The sequence below is a fragment of the Mesoplodon densirostris genome, chromosome 3, assembly GCF_025265405.1.
Source record: "Mesoplodon densirostris isolate mMesDen1 chromosome 3, mMesDen1 primary haplotype, whole genome shotgun sequence".
Taxonomy (NCBI): Eukaryota; Metazoa; Chordata; class Mammalia; order Artiodactyla; family Ziphiidae; genus Mesoplodon; species Mesoplodon densirostris.
Genome location: NC_082663.1, coordinates 32,497,639 through 32,512,157, shown reverse-complemented (window position 1 = coordinate 32,512,157; position 14,519 = coordinate 32,497,639). Strand labels below are relative to the sequence as shown.

Genomic DNA, 14,519 nt, shown 5'->3' with positions numbered 1-14,519 from the left:
TAAAAAAAGTATATGAGTGTATGTATGTATTCATATACATGTGATATTATATATGTAATATATATGTTTGTTTCTAATAGCGGAATGTCACAATGAGAGGAATAGAAAATTCAAGTTATCTTGCTGCTGTGGATAAGTTAAATCCATATACTATATATACTTTCCGGATTCGTTGTTGTACTGACCCCTTCTGGAAGTGGAGCAAGTGGAGCAATGAAAAACAGTATTTAACCACAGAAGCCAGTAAGTTAACTGAATGATTTACGGCTAATTACTATGGATCCTGAAATTTTGCTTTTAAAAGAAAATGTCACCAAAGTGACTAAAAGCAGGAGAATGTTTAGATATATTGTGTAACTATATAATATCTGCTAGTAAAATATCAGACAGACATTTTAAATGATGGTTTTTCAAGTTTTGTGATAATATGGAAAAATCCTTGGCATGTGTTATGTGAAAGCACTAGGCTACCCTATCCACAATATGATTGCAACTGTATTAAAATGATACATAGGAAACCAAACTTGAAACTGTAGTAAGATTATGGAGTGATTTTTCTCACACTCTTTCCTCCTATTCCTGGAGTTTTCATAATGTATTTAGAGTGTCTCTTTATTGAAAACAATTATTAATAAAGCTAATTTGGTGGAATTTTTATTTGTGACCTAGGCCTGAGAAATGGATGGGACTACAAGTTCTTGAACTTTAGTTTCTGTGGTACACCCAGGTCAATATATCTATAAAATCAGGTAACTGGTTTTCTAAGTATGATAATTTCTAAAGACAGAATGAGATACTATTCTTGATTAAGCAGATGTCAGCTTTAAAACAAAGCAAAAAATTTAGAAATAGGTGTGATTTTCAGAAATCATTCAACAAAAGATAGCAAAAGCTTTATTTGAACTATATAATATAGGGAATATAAAACTTCTTCCAAAAAATTTAACAAACAGTAAGATAAAAAATGACAGGTATTAACCCAGATTTTGTCTCTCTACATGAAGACTAGAAAGATGAGAGAGGATCCTTACAGTACATGTAAGAATTATTTGGATCATGCTTGAGTCCAGGGAGAGAGTGTATTAGTTATCTATTGCTGTGACAAATTACCTCAGAACTCAGTGGCTTAAAACAGCACACGTTTGTTATCTCACAGTGTCTGTGGATCAGAAATTCAGACAGCTTAGCTGAGGCTACAGTCAGGATGTGGGTAGGGGCTGCAGGCTTGATTGGGGCTAGAGGATTGGTTTTCAGGATGGTTCAGTCACATGCCTGTTGGCAGGAGGCCACAGTTCCTCACCATGCGGGCCTCTCCATAGGGCTACTGGAGTGTCCTCAACATGGCAACCAGCAACTCCCAGACTTAGTGATCAAAGAGAGAACAAGTCAGCCTCCACAATGTCTTTTATGTCCTAGCCTCAGAAGGGACATACATCACATCTGCCATACCCTACTTGTCACACAGGCCAACGCTGATACAGTGTGGGAGGGACCACACAAGGGCATGAATGTCAGGAAGCGAGACCAATATCATTGGTCATTGTGGAGACTGGCTGCTTTTGCTTTCAGTTGATGAGCTGTTGGTGCCAAGAGGAAACATTTTATTTATGCCTCATTAAGATGAAGGCATTAATTCATTTAACAAATACTTGTTGAGTATCCACCATGTGTCAGGAATTGTTCTAGTTACTAGGAATATAGCAGGGAATAAAACAGCAATCTCTGCCCATGGAGTTTATAGGATAGAGGACTAGAAATGAGTTTTTAAAATATGTATATAATAGCGTATTGGATGGTAGTGAGTGCCACAGAAAAAAATAAAACCTAGAGAGAGGGCTAGGGAATGAAGGCCAGGCGGTTGAGGAGGGAGGTTGCAATTTTAAATAGAGTAGCTGGAAGAGACTTCACTAATAAGGTAACACTTGATCTGAGATATCAAGGAGGTGGTGAAGGAAGCTACGTGGTTAATTCAGAGGAGAAAAGTTCTAGGCAGAGGAAGAGAGGGCATAGGAAGTGCAGAAAGCCTGGGGCAGGTGTCCTTGGCATGTCTGAGGAACAGCCAGGAAACCAGTGTGTAGCCAGAGCCAGCTTGAGTAAGGGGGAAGAGACGGATGTGAGATGGAGAGGCAGCCTTGGACCCATTTTTGAGGGACTTGAGGGTGATTTTAACCCATTGTAAGGGGCCTTGTGTTTTGTAGACATTTGGAGCTCAGCTTTTCCATTGCTCCATTTTCTAAGTGGAAGCCACTGACTTCTTCACATTTTTATTGAGAATTTCAAAAACCTAGACAAAAATTTCAAATACCACCATCCCACTTGTTGATCTTATCAACTTACATAGTATGCATCTTCAAATACTAACTTTTAAATCTCTTTTCTAGTTCCTTCAAAGGGACCAGATACTTGGAGAGAGTGGAGCTCTGACGGAAAAAATTTAATAATATATTGGAAGGTAAATATCTAATTCTTCCTTGAATATTTAAATAACTTTATTATGCTGAACTACTTAACTTACATATGGTACCTGGGTTATCAGGCAGCCAGGACTTCCCAGACTGGCTTAGCGTATAGTATTGCTGAGAATGTAACCTGGCTTCTAAAAGCCCCAGATTCCACATCACTGCAGATGCACCACAGTCACTGTAGTGAGGATCTCTGTGTCAAGAGCTGAGCATTCTTTAGTTTGATTTTATGAGGCCTGTAAAGGACTGAGGATTTCATGAATTCCATCTCTCTCACTTTAGTCAGAAATGCAGCCAGAAACCACAACTTAGAATCTCAAGTGTTTATGTTGCATTTTCAATTCAATGACTAGGAAACCAACTTTTTATATATATCATGTGTAATTTGTTGTCCCCTAAGTAAGTTGCATTATAATATGACAATTATAAAGTTTTACATAGTTTTCTAAAATTTTAGATAAAATATGAATTGCATTATGTTTTACTAGCTTTTCCTTACCAGAGCAGATGTTTTTGTTGCTGTATTTTTTAATCTGATTTATGAACATCAAAACCATGAACAGTTGTCTTCTACACCAGATTTCATAGGAACAGTTATAACCAGATTCTTTTAAACAGTGAATTTTTTTATTGAAATTTAAACTATTATTTTTTGACATCTTTACAGCTTTAAGTAAAGTAAATCTTTGAAGTCTGTGAGCAAGTTGTATACACATTCCATTGCTTTGAGGTTGACTGTATATGACTGTGCATCCCCTCTTACTCTTGATTAGCAAATCCCCTGGCTACTCTCAGCTGTCTGTCAGATTTCACAATAATATAGTAACAATGATATAAATTACTTAAATGTGAGAAAGTTTAGAATATTGTTCAAACGAGATAAATGTTGAACCAAGGATTAAAAATATTGAAGCGATTTGGATTCTAACTTCAGTGACTAGTTGATGGTTCTGCCATATTTGGTTGGAAAATTAAGTTGTTTTGGACATGTTGAGTTTTTTAAACATGTGCCACAAGGATATCTGAGTACAGTTGAGTAGGAGGTGGTTTGATGTAAGGCTCTGGAGCTCGGGAGAGGTCTGAGCTAAAGACGTAGCCGTGAGTAAGCATATAAATGGGATCACTCAGGGAGAGCACGCAGGGTAGAAAGAGACCAAGAGTGGAACTGTAGGTGATTGCAGGATATAAAGGACCAGCAAAGGAGGAGGATCCAGCCGGGGAGACTGGGGAGGCCAGAGAGGCAGGAAGACCAGAAGAAAATAGCTTTTGTAGAAACCAGGGGAGGGGGATGTGTGAAGGAATGAATAGTATCAAATGAAACCCACAAGTCTTTGGATGGTAACATGTCCAGTTTACCAGGCCATTGGAGAGCCATCAGGGACATCTGTTGGAGCAGTGTCTGCAACAGAGTATTAATGTCAGTGTCAGTCTGAAGCAGAGGGTCCCATGCACTGCTATATAAATTGGAGCAATTATTTTAAAAAGCAGTTTAGCTATATAAATAAAGAAGTTTGAATGTGAGGGAGACCTTCAGGATGGCGGAGGAGTAAGATGTGGAGATCACCTTCCCCCCCACAAATACATCAGAAATACATCTACACGTGGAACAACTCCTACAGAACACCTAATGAACACTAGCAGAAGACCTCAGACTTCCCAAAAGGCAAGAAACTCCCCACATACCTGGGTAGTGCAAAAGAAAAACAGAAAAAACAGAGACAAAAGAATAGGGACGGGACCTGCACCTCTAGGAGGGAGCTGTGAAGGAGGAAAAGTATCCACACGCTAGGAAGCCCCTTCACTGGTGGAGATAGGGGGTGGCGGGGGTGAAGCTTTGGAGCCACAGAGGAAAGCACAGCAACAGGGGTGCGGAGGGCAAAGCGGAGACATTCCCACACAGAGGATCGGTGCCGACCAGCACTCACCAGCCTGCGAGGCTTGTCTGCTCCCCCGCCAGGGCAGGTGGGGGCTGGGAGCTGAGGCTCGGGCTTCGGAAGTCAGACCCCAGGGATAGGACTAGGGTTGGCTGCGTGAACACAGCCCAAAGGGGGCTAGTACACCACAGCTAGCCAGGAGGAAGTATGGGGAAAAGTCTGGAACTGCCTAAGAGGCAAGAGACCATTGTTTCGGGGTCCACGAGGAGAGGAGATTCAGAGCACCGCCTAAATGAGCTCCAGAGACAGGCATGAGCCGCGGCTATCAGCGTGGACACCAGAGACGGGCATGAGACACTAAGGATGCTACTGCAGCCACCAGGAAGCCTGTGTGCAAGCACAGGTCACCATCCACAGCTCCCCTCTCGGGAGCCTGTGCAGCCCGCCACTGCCAGGGTCCCGTGATCCAGGGACAACTTCCCTGGGAGAACAGACGGTGCGCCTCAGACTGGTGGGACATCAGGCAGGCCTCTGCCGCTGCAGGCTTGCCCTGCATTCCGCACCCCTCCCTCCCCCCAGGCTGAGTGAGCCAGAACCCCCTAATCAGCTGCTACTTTAACCTCGTCCTGTCTGAGCTAAGAACAGACACCCTCAGGTGACCTACATGCAGAGGCGGGGCCAAGTCTAAAGCTGAACCCCAGGAGCTGTGCGAAAAAAGACGACAAAGGGAAATCTCTCCCAGCAGCCTCAGGAGCAGTGAATTAAATCTCCACAGTCAACTTGATGTACCCTGCGTCTGTGGAATACCTGAATAGTCAACGAATCATCGCAAAGTTGAGGCAGTGCACTTCAGGATCAATTGTAGACTTGGGGGTTGCTTTCTGCGTCTAATTTGTCTCTGGTTTTATGTTTATTTTAGTTTAGTATTTAGAGTTTATTATCATTGGTAGATTTGTTTATTGATTTGGTTGCTCTCTTCCTTTTTTTATATAGATATATATTTTTTTCCTTTTTCTCTTTTTGTGAGTGTGTATTTGTATACTTCTTTGTGTGAATTTGTCTGTATAGCTTTGCTTTTACCATTTCTCCTAGGGGTGTGTCTTTCTGGGGTTTTTTGTTTTCTTTGTTTTTGTATAGTTTTTAGCACTTGTTATCATTGGTGGATTTGTTTTTGGGTTTGGTTGCTCCCTTCTTTCTTTATTATTATTATTATTTTGATTGATTGATTGATTGATTGCTACGTTGGGTCTTTCTTGCTGTGCGCGGGCTTTTCCCTAGTTGTGGAGAGTGGAGGCTATTCTTTGTTGCTGTGTGCAGGCTTCTCATTACAGTGGCTTCTCTTCTTGCGGAGCACGGGCTCTAGGCACGCAGGCTTCAGTAGCTGTGGCTCGCATGCTCTGGAGTACAGGTTCAGAAGTTGTGGCACACGGGCTAAGTTGCTCCACGGCATGTGGGATCTTCGCAGACCAGGTCTCGAACCTGTGTCCCCTGCATTGGCACATGGATTATCAACCACTGCGCAACCAGGGAAGCCCAATTTTTGTTATTTTTAATAATCATTTTTATTTCGTATTTTAATAACTTTATTTTGTTTTATTTTTTTCTTTCTTTTTTTCCTTCCTTTTCTTCTGAGCTATGTGGCTGACAGGGTCTTGGTGCTCAGGCCAGGTGTCAGGCCTGAGCCTCTGAGGTGGGAGAGCCGAGTTCAGGACATTGGTCCACCAAGACCTCCCAGCCCCATGTAATACCAAACAGCGAAAGCTCTCCCAGAGATCTCCATCTCAACACTAAGACCCAGCTCCACTCAACTACCAGCAAGCTACAGTGCTGGACACCCTATGCCAAACAACTAGCAAGACAGGAACACAATCCCGCCTATTAGCAGAGAGGCTGCCTAAAATCATAATAAGGTCACATACACCCCAAAACACACAACTGGACGCGGTCCTGCACACCAGAAAGACAAGATCAAGCTTAATCCCCCAGAACACAGGCACCAGTCCCCTCCACAAGGAAGCCTACACAACCCACTGAACCAACCTTACCCAATGGGGGCAGACACCAAAAACAACGAGAACTATGAACCTGCAGCCTGCGAAAAAGAGACCCCAAACACAGTAAGCTAAGCAAAATGAGAAGACAGAGAAATACACAGCAGATGAAGGAGCAAGGTAAATACCCACCAGACCAAACAAATGAAGAGAAATAGGCAGTCTACCTGAAAAAGATTTCAGAGTAATGATAGTAACGGTGATCCAAAATCGTGGAAATAGAATAGAGAAAATACAAGAAACGTTTCACAAGGACCTAGAAGAACTAAAGAGCAAACAAACAATGATGAACAACACAATAAACGAAGTTAAAAATTCTCTACAAGGAATGAATAGCAGAATAACTCAGGCAGAAGAACAGATAAGTGACCTGGAAGATAAAATAGTGGAAATAACTACCGCAGAGCAGAATAAAGAAGAAAGAACGAAAAGAATTGAGGATAGTCTCTGAGACCTCTGGGACAACATTAAATGCACCAACATTCGAACTATAGGGGTCCCAGAAGAAGAAGAGAAAAAGAAAGGGGCTGAGAAAATATTTGAAGAGATTATAGTTGAAAACTTCCCTAATACGGGAAGGGAAATAGTCATCAAATCCAGGAAGTGCTGAGAGTCCCATACAGGATAAATCCAAGGAGAAACATTCCAAGACACATATTAATCAAACTATCAAAAGTTAAATACAGGGCTTCCCTCGTGGCGCAGTGGTTGAGAGTCCGCCTGCCGATGCGGGGGACGCGGGTTCGTTCCCCGGTCCGGGAAGATCCCACATGCTGCGGAGCGGCTGGGCGTGTGAGCCATGGCCGCTGAGCTTGCGCTTCCAGAGCCTGTGCTCCGCAATGGGAGAGGCCACAACAGTGAGAGGCCCGCATACCGCAAAAAAAAAAAAAAAAAGTTAAATACAAAGAAGAAATATTAAAAACATCAAGGGAAAAGCAAAAAATAACATACAATGGAATCCCCATAAGGTTAACAGCTGATCTTTCAGCAGAAACTCTCCAAATCAGAAGGGATTGGCAGGACATATTTAAAGTGATGAAAGGGAAAAACCTACAACCAAGACTACTCTACCCAGCAAGGGTCTCATTCTGATTTGATGGAGAAATTAAAACGTTTACAGACAAGCAAAAGCTAAGAGAATTCAGCACCACACCAAACCAGCTTTACAACAAATGCTAAAAGAAGTTCTTGAGGCAAGAAACACAAGAAAAGGGAGAAACTTAAAATTACAAACCTAAAACAATTAACAAAATGGTAATAGGAACATACATATCGATAACTACCTTAAATGTAAATGGATTAAATGCTCCAACCAAAAGACATAGCCTGGCTGAATGGATACAAAAACAAGACCCATATATGTGCTGTCTACAAGAGACCCACTTCAGACCTAGGGACACGTACAGACTGAAAGTGAGGGGATGGAAAAAGATATTCCATGCAAATGGAAATCAAAAGAAAGCTGGAGTAGCAATTCTCATATCAGACAAAACAGACTTTAAAATAAAGACTATTACAAGAGACAAAGAAGAACACTACATAATGATCAACGGATCAATCCAAGAAGAAAATATAACAATTGTATATATTTATGCACCCAACCTAGGAGCACCTCAATACATAAGGCAAATCCTAACAGCCATAAAAGGGGAAATTGACAGTAACAAAATCATAGTAGGGGACTTTAACACCCCACTTTCACCAATGGACAGATCATCTAAAATGACAATAAATAAGGAAACACAAGCTTTAAATGATACATTAAAAAGATGGACTTAATTGATATAGGACATTCCATCTAACAACAACAGAATAAATACACTTTCTTCTCAAGTGCTCATGGAACATTCTTCAGGATAGATCATATCTTGGGTCACAAATGAAACCTTGGTAAATTTAAGAAAATTGAAATCTTATCAAGTATCTTTTCCGACCACAACGCTATAAACTACATATCAATTACATGAAAAAATCTGTAAAAAATGCAAACACATGGAGGCTAAATAATACACTACTAAATAACCAAGGATCACTGAAGAAACCAAAGAGGAAATCAAACAATACCTAGAAACAAATGACAATGAAAACATGACAACCCAAAACCTATGGGATGCAGCAAAAGCAGCTCTGAGAGGGAAGTTTATAGCAATGCAATCCTGCCTCAAGAAACAAGACACATCTCAAATAAACAACCTAACCTTACACGTAAAGCAATTAGAGACAGAAGAGCAAAGAAACCCCAAAGCAGAAGGAAATAAATCATAAAGATCAGATCAGAAATAAATGAAAAAGAAATGAAGAAAACAGTAGCAAAGATCAATAAAACTAAAAGCTGGTTCTTTGAGAAGATAAACAAAATTGATAAACCATTAGCCAGACTCATCAAGCAAAAAAGGGAGAAGACTCAAATCAACAGAATTAGAAATGAAAAAGGAGAAGTAACTGATACTGCAGAAATACAAAGGATCATGAGAGATTACTACAAGCAACTGTATGCCAGTAAAATGGACAACCTGGAAGAAATGGACAAATTCTTGAGAAAGCACAACCTTCTGACACTAAACCAGGAAGAAATAGAAAATATGGGGACTTCCCTGGTGGTGCAGTGGTTGAGAATCTGCCTGCCAGTGCAGGGGACACGGGTTCGAGCCCTGGTCTGGGAAGATCCCACATGCCACGGAGCAACTAGGCCCGTGAGCCACAACTACTGAGCCTGTGCATCTGGAGCCCGTGCCCCACAACAAGAAAGGCTGTGACAGTGAAAGGCGTGCTCACTGCGATGAAGAGTGGCCACTGCTTGCCGCGACTACAGAAAGCCCTTGCACAGAAACGAAGACCCAACACAGCCAAAAATAAATAAATAAATAAATAAAGCAGTTTCTTTAAAAAAAAAAAAAAATGAACAGGACAAACACAAGCACTGAAATTGAGAATGTGATTAAAAATCTTCCAGCAGACAAAAGCCCAGGACCAGATGGCTTCACAGGCAAATTCTATCAAACATTTAGAGAAGAGCTAACACCTATCCTTCTGAAACTCTTCCAAAATATTGCAGAGGGATGAACACTCCCAAACTCATTCTACGAGGCCACCAACACCCTGATACCAAAACCAGACAAAGATGTCACAAAGAAAGAAAACTACAGGCCAATATCACTGAAGAACATCGATGCAAAAATCCTCAACAAAATACTAGAAATCAGAATTCAACAGCACGTTAAAAGGATCGTACACCATGATCGAGTGGGTTTCATCGCAGGAGTGCAAGGGTTCTTCAATAACGCAAATCAATCATCGTGATAAACCATATTAACAAATTGAAGGAGAAAAACCATATGATCATCTCAATAGATGCAGAAAAAGCTTTTAACAAAATTCAACACCCATTTATGATAAAAAACCCTCCAGAAAGTAGGCATAGAGGGAACTTTCCTCAACATAATAAAGGCCATATATGACAAACCCACAGCCAACATTGTTCTCAGTGGTGAAAAACTGAAACCGTTTCCTCTAAGATCAGGAACAAGACAAGGTTGTCCACTCTCACAACTATTATTCAACATAGTTTTGGAAGTTTTAGCCACAGCAGTCAAAGAAGAAAAAGAAGTAAAAGGAATCCCAATTGGAAAAGGAGAAGTAAAGCTGTCACTGTTTGCAGATGACATGTTACTATACATAGAGAATCCTAAAGATGCTACCAGCAAACTACTAGAGCTAATCAATGAATCTGGTAAAGTAGCAGGATACAAAATTAATGCACAGAAATCTCTTGCATTCCTATGCACTAATGATGAAAAATCTGAAAGAGAAATTAAGGAAACACTCCCATTTACCACTGCAACAAAAAGAATAAAATACCTAGGAATAAACTTGCCTAAGGAGACAAATGACCTGTACGCAGAAAACAATAAGACACTGATGAAAGAAGTTAAAGGTGATACAAACAGATGGAGAGATATACCATGTTCTTGGATTGGAAGAATCAACATTGTGAAAATGACTCTACTACCCAAAGCAATCTACAGATTCATTGCAATCCCTATCAAACTACCAAGGGCATTTTTCACAGAACCAGAACAAAAAATTTCACAATTTGTGTGGAAACACAAAAGACCCCGAATAGCCAAAGCAATCTTGAGAAAGAAAAACCAAGCTGGAGGAATCAGGCTCCCTGACTTCAGACTATACTACAAAGCTACAGTAATCAAGACAGTGTGGTACTGGCACAAAAACAGAAATATAGATCAATGGAACAGGATAGAAAGCCCAGAGATAAACCCATGCACATATGGTCACCTTATTTTTGATAAAGGAGGCAAGAACATACAATGGAGAAAAGACAGCCTCTTCAATAAGTGGTGCTGGGAAAACTTGACCAACTACATGTAAAAGAATGAAATTAGAATGCTCCCTAACACCATATACAAAAATAAACTCAAAATGGATTAAAGACCTAAATGTAAGGCCAGACACTATCAAACTCTTAGAGGAAAACATAGGCAGAACACTCTATGACATAAATCACAGCAAGATCCGTTTTGACCCACCTCCTAGAGAAATGGAAATTAAAACAAAAATGAACAAATCGGACCTAATGAAACTTAAAAGCTTTTGCACGGCAAAGGAAACCATAAACAAGATGTAAAGACAACCCTCAGATTGGGAGAAAATATTTGCAAATGAAGCAACTGACAAAAGATTAATCTCCAAAATTTACAGGCAGCTCATGCAGTTCACTATCAAAAAAACAACCCAATCCAAAAATGGGCAGAAGAGCTAAACAGACATTTCTCCAAAGAAGATACACAGATTGTCAATAAACACATGATAGGATGCTCAACATCACTAATCATTAGAGAAATGCAAATCAAAACTACAATGAGGTATCACCTCACACCAGTCAGAATGGCCATAATCAGAAAATCTACAACCAATAAATACTGGGAAGTGTGTGGCGAAAAGGGAACCCTATTGCACTGTTGGTAGGAATGTAAATTGATACAGCCACTATGGAGAATGGTATGGAGGTTCCTTAGAAAACTAAAAATAGAACTACCATATTACCCAGCAATCCCATTGCTGGGCATATACCCTGAGAAAACCATAATTGAAAGAGTAATGTACCACAGTGTTCATTGCAGCTCTATTTACAATAGCCAGGACATGAAAGCAACCTAAGTGTCCATTGACAGATGAATAGATAAGGAAGATGTGGCACTTATATACAATGGAATATTACTAAGCCATACAAAGAAATGAAATTGAGTTATTTGTAATGAGGTGGATGGACCTAGAGTCTGTTATACAGAATGAAGTAAGTCAGAAAGAGAAAAACAAATACCGTATGCGAACACATCTGTATGGAATCTTAAAAAAAAAATGTTTCTGAAGAACCTAGGGGCAGGAGAGGAATAAAGACACAGAGGTTGAGAATGGACTTGAGGACATGGGGAAGGGTAAGGGTAAGCTGGGATGAAGTGAAAGAGTGGCATGGACATATATACACTACCAACTGTAAAATAGATAGCTAGTGGGAAGCAGCCGCATAGCACAGGGAGATCAGCTCGGTGCTTTGTGACCACCTGGAGGGGTGGGATAGGGAGGTTGGGAGGGAGAAGCAAGAGAGAGGAGATACGGGGATATATGTATATGTATAGGTGATTCATTTTGTTATAAAGCAGAAACTAACACCATTGTAAAGTAATCTCCAGTAAAGATATTAAACATTCAAATTTCTTTCTTTTTTTTTTTTCCTTTTATCCAGTAAGTCCAATTTTGGAAACTCACATTAAAGGATTAATCCTAGCCATGAAAAAAAAATGTTGCACCAAAAGATTCATTTTAGTATTGTGAAAAATTGGGAACAGCTTAAATTTCACTTATTTAAGGAATATTCAAGTAAAGTGATAAAAATGCTACGTGAAATATAAAGCTATTAAAATGTATATAACTGTATTATGCACAAGTTTTTATTATAGAAGAGTGAAAAATGTAAATTGTATAGTATGATTGAAACAATTTTAATAAAAATCTCCATCTAGGCAAACAACTTGAAATATCACAAGGTAAGAGTATTTAAGAGATGGGAATATGGGAGATTTTTCTTGCTTTCTTCCAACTTTTTAGTATTTTGCACATTTTCTATAATGAGCAAGTACTCCTTTAAAATGAGACAGCAATAACTGTTTAAAAAAACATGATGCCATACTTTTTAATATTTTATTTTTTAAGTAGAAGAATGTTGCTCATCACTCCTTTTGGTTTACTTCTGAAAAATATGAGGCTAAATATTTTGTTACTTAATTTTTATATTTCTGTGTGCTTTTACTGCTTACAGCAGGTGTAGTGTTTCTTCAGAATCATCTTCCTGATTTATCTCAGTGGAGTTTAAATCTGTGTTGTGCACTGTTAACGACTTCATCTTTTCTAACATTACTTTGTTAGGATTAGCAGAGTGTCCAGTTTAGACTCGATGGCCTTGGCCTTGTCATGTAATCACTCCTCGCACGTTTTTATAACAGAATTTGTTTTTCTGTTTTTGTAGCCTTTACCCATTAATGAAGCTAATGGAAAAATACTTTCCTATAATGTATCATGTTCGTCAGACGAGGAAACACAGTCCCTTTCTGAAATTCCTGATCCTCAACATAAGGCAGAAATACAACTTGATAAAAGTGACTACATCATCAGTGTGGTGGCAAAAAATTCTGTGGGCTCATCACCACCTTCTAAAATAGCTAGTATGGAAATTCCAAATGGTGAGTACTTAAGATAAAAGTAGTATATAAGAAAAAGAAATTAAGGTGCAACATTTGGAAGGTGTTGCTTGCTCTCGTGAATGTCAGCTTTCTTCTCATATACCCTGCTGCTGCTGCTATGTAAGGAGGAACAGGCAGATTAATGTCACGTATTGATGTTGAGAGGCAGCGGTCATTAGTGTTGACTTGAAGCATCTACACGGATGGATAAAATATGACTAAACCCAGCGACTTGAACACGTAATGTTGTAGAGCTATGGTAGTGGATGTTACTCTTAGAAATGTCTTAACAGTTTAGTCAGATACCCTTTTCACATAGCTCCCCAAGACCATGACAGTTGATACTTACGTCAGCTGGGCTATTTTCAAACTGTCAGGCAGGAACAACTACTCATTTTAAATGGCAGCTCTGTTGATAAGGCATTCTTTATTAATAGGAAGCCTTTATTGATCAGAAATTCTTCTTAAAGTCTAAATTAGATCTTCAGTGTAAGCTTTAAGAAAACAACTGCAGTGTAATTTTAAAATTCCTTAGTGCCCCCCCTGTAAATTTGATGGATTACCAGTGACTAGTCCATTCCTCCTTAGCTGCCTTGACAGCTTTTTGAGTCACAAGTTTTCAGTGGCCACTCCTGCCTCTTCTCCTAGTTAACTCCTCTTCTGAGTCATTCCCTGGTCCCCCTTGCTATCCCACCCTAATATGGGAGCACCTTTCTATGACTACCCACTCGGAGAGGCAGAAAAATTGGTCCAGTTTGGGTCCTAAGTATCTTCCCAGTTCTTGCTTGAGGTAGTGTCTTACTGCTTGTTATGTAACTGGTTCTTCATTTCAGTCAGTTGTGGGCACATCAGAAGGAAGGAATTGGGGACACACCGTACATTCTGAGACACACAGTATCGTCCAGAGCCCAGGTATCAGTGCATACCGGAGAAGAGAGGTCTGCAGGTAGTGGTATGGAGTCAAAAGAAAAGGGAGAGAGATGTGAACGCCCATAGCAAGATAACCTGCTGATTTAAATTAGGTATTTAATGGCTCTCGCTATGTTCTCTTTTAATTCAAGAACTATGTTCCTACCTTTTCTGTGTGTCCGTCAGGACACAGTAAATTACAGAACTAGCAATGGTCTGGCTATCAGCTTTCAGACAGTTACTGCAGCTCAGAACAAATCATTGTTCCTTGAGGATTTCCCGAGTCAGAGGCCTTGCAGCCTCAGCGCAGGTTACCTTGTGGATTTTTAGTCACATTGAATCAAGAAGCTGTCATATCCAAAGTCTTCTGTATTCCCAGCCAAGTTGTTGTCTGTGTCCAGTAGTAGTTGCTTATGAATGCAAATTTTGTTCAAAAAACCTTTCCATGGCTTTTTACTGAACCCT

General features: G+C 40.0%; 1 protein-coding gene across 2 annotated transcripts in view; it reads left to right on the top strand.

The window, feature by feature from the left end:
- LIFR (LIF receptor subunit alpha) overlaps positions 1-14,519 on the top strand; it is an 89,223-nt gene that overhangs the window by 61,142 nt on the left and 13,562 nt on the right. For both annotated transcript variants that reach the window (XM_060092822.1, XM_060092821.1), the window contains exons 11-13: positions 81-243; positions 2,382-2,452; positions 12,932-13,145. In XM_060092822.1, the coding sequence (XP_059948805.1) occupies positions 81-243; positions 2,382-2,452; positions 12,932-13,145 (448 nt within the window). The remainder of the gene's footprint in view (positions 1-80; positions 244-2,381; positions 2,453-12,931; positions 13,146-14,519) is intronic.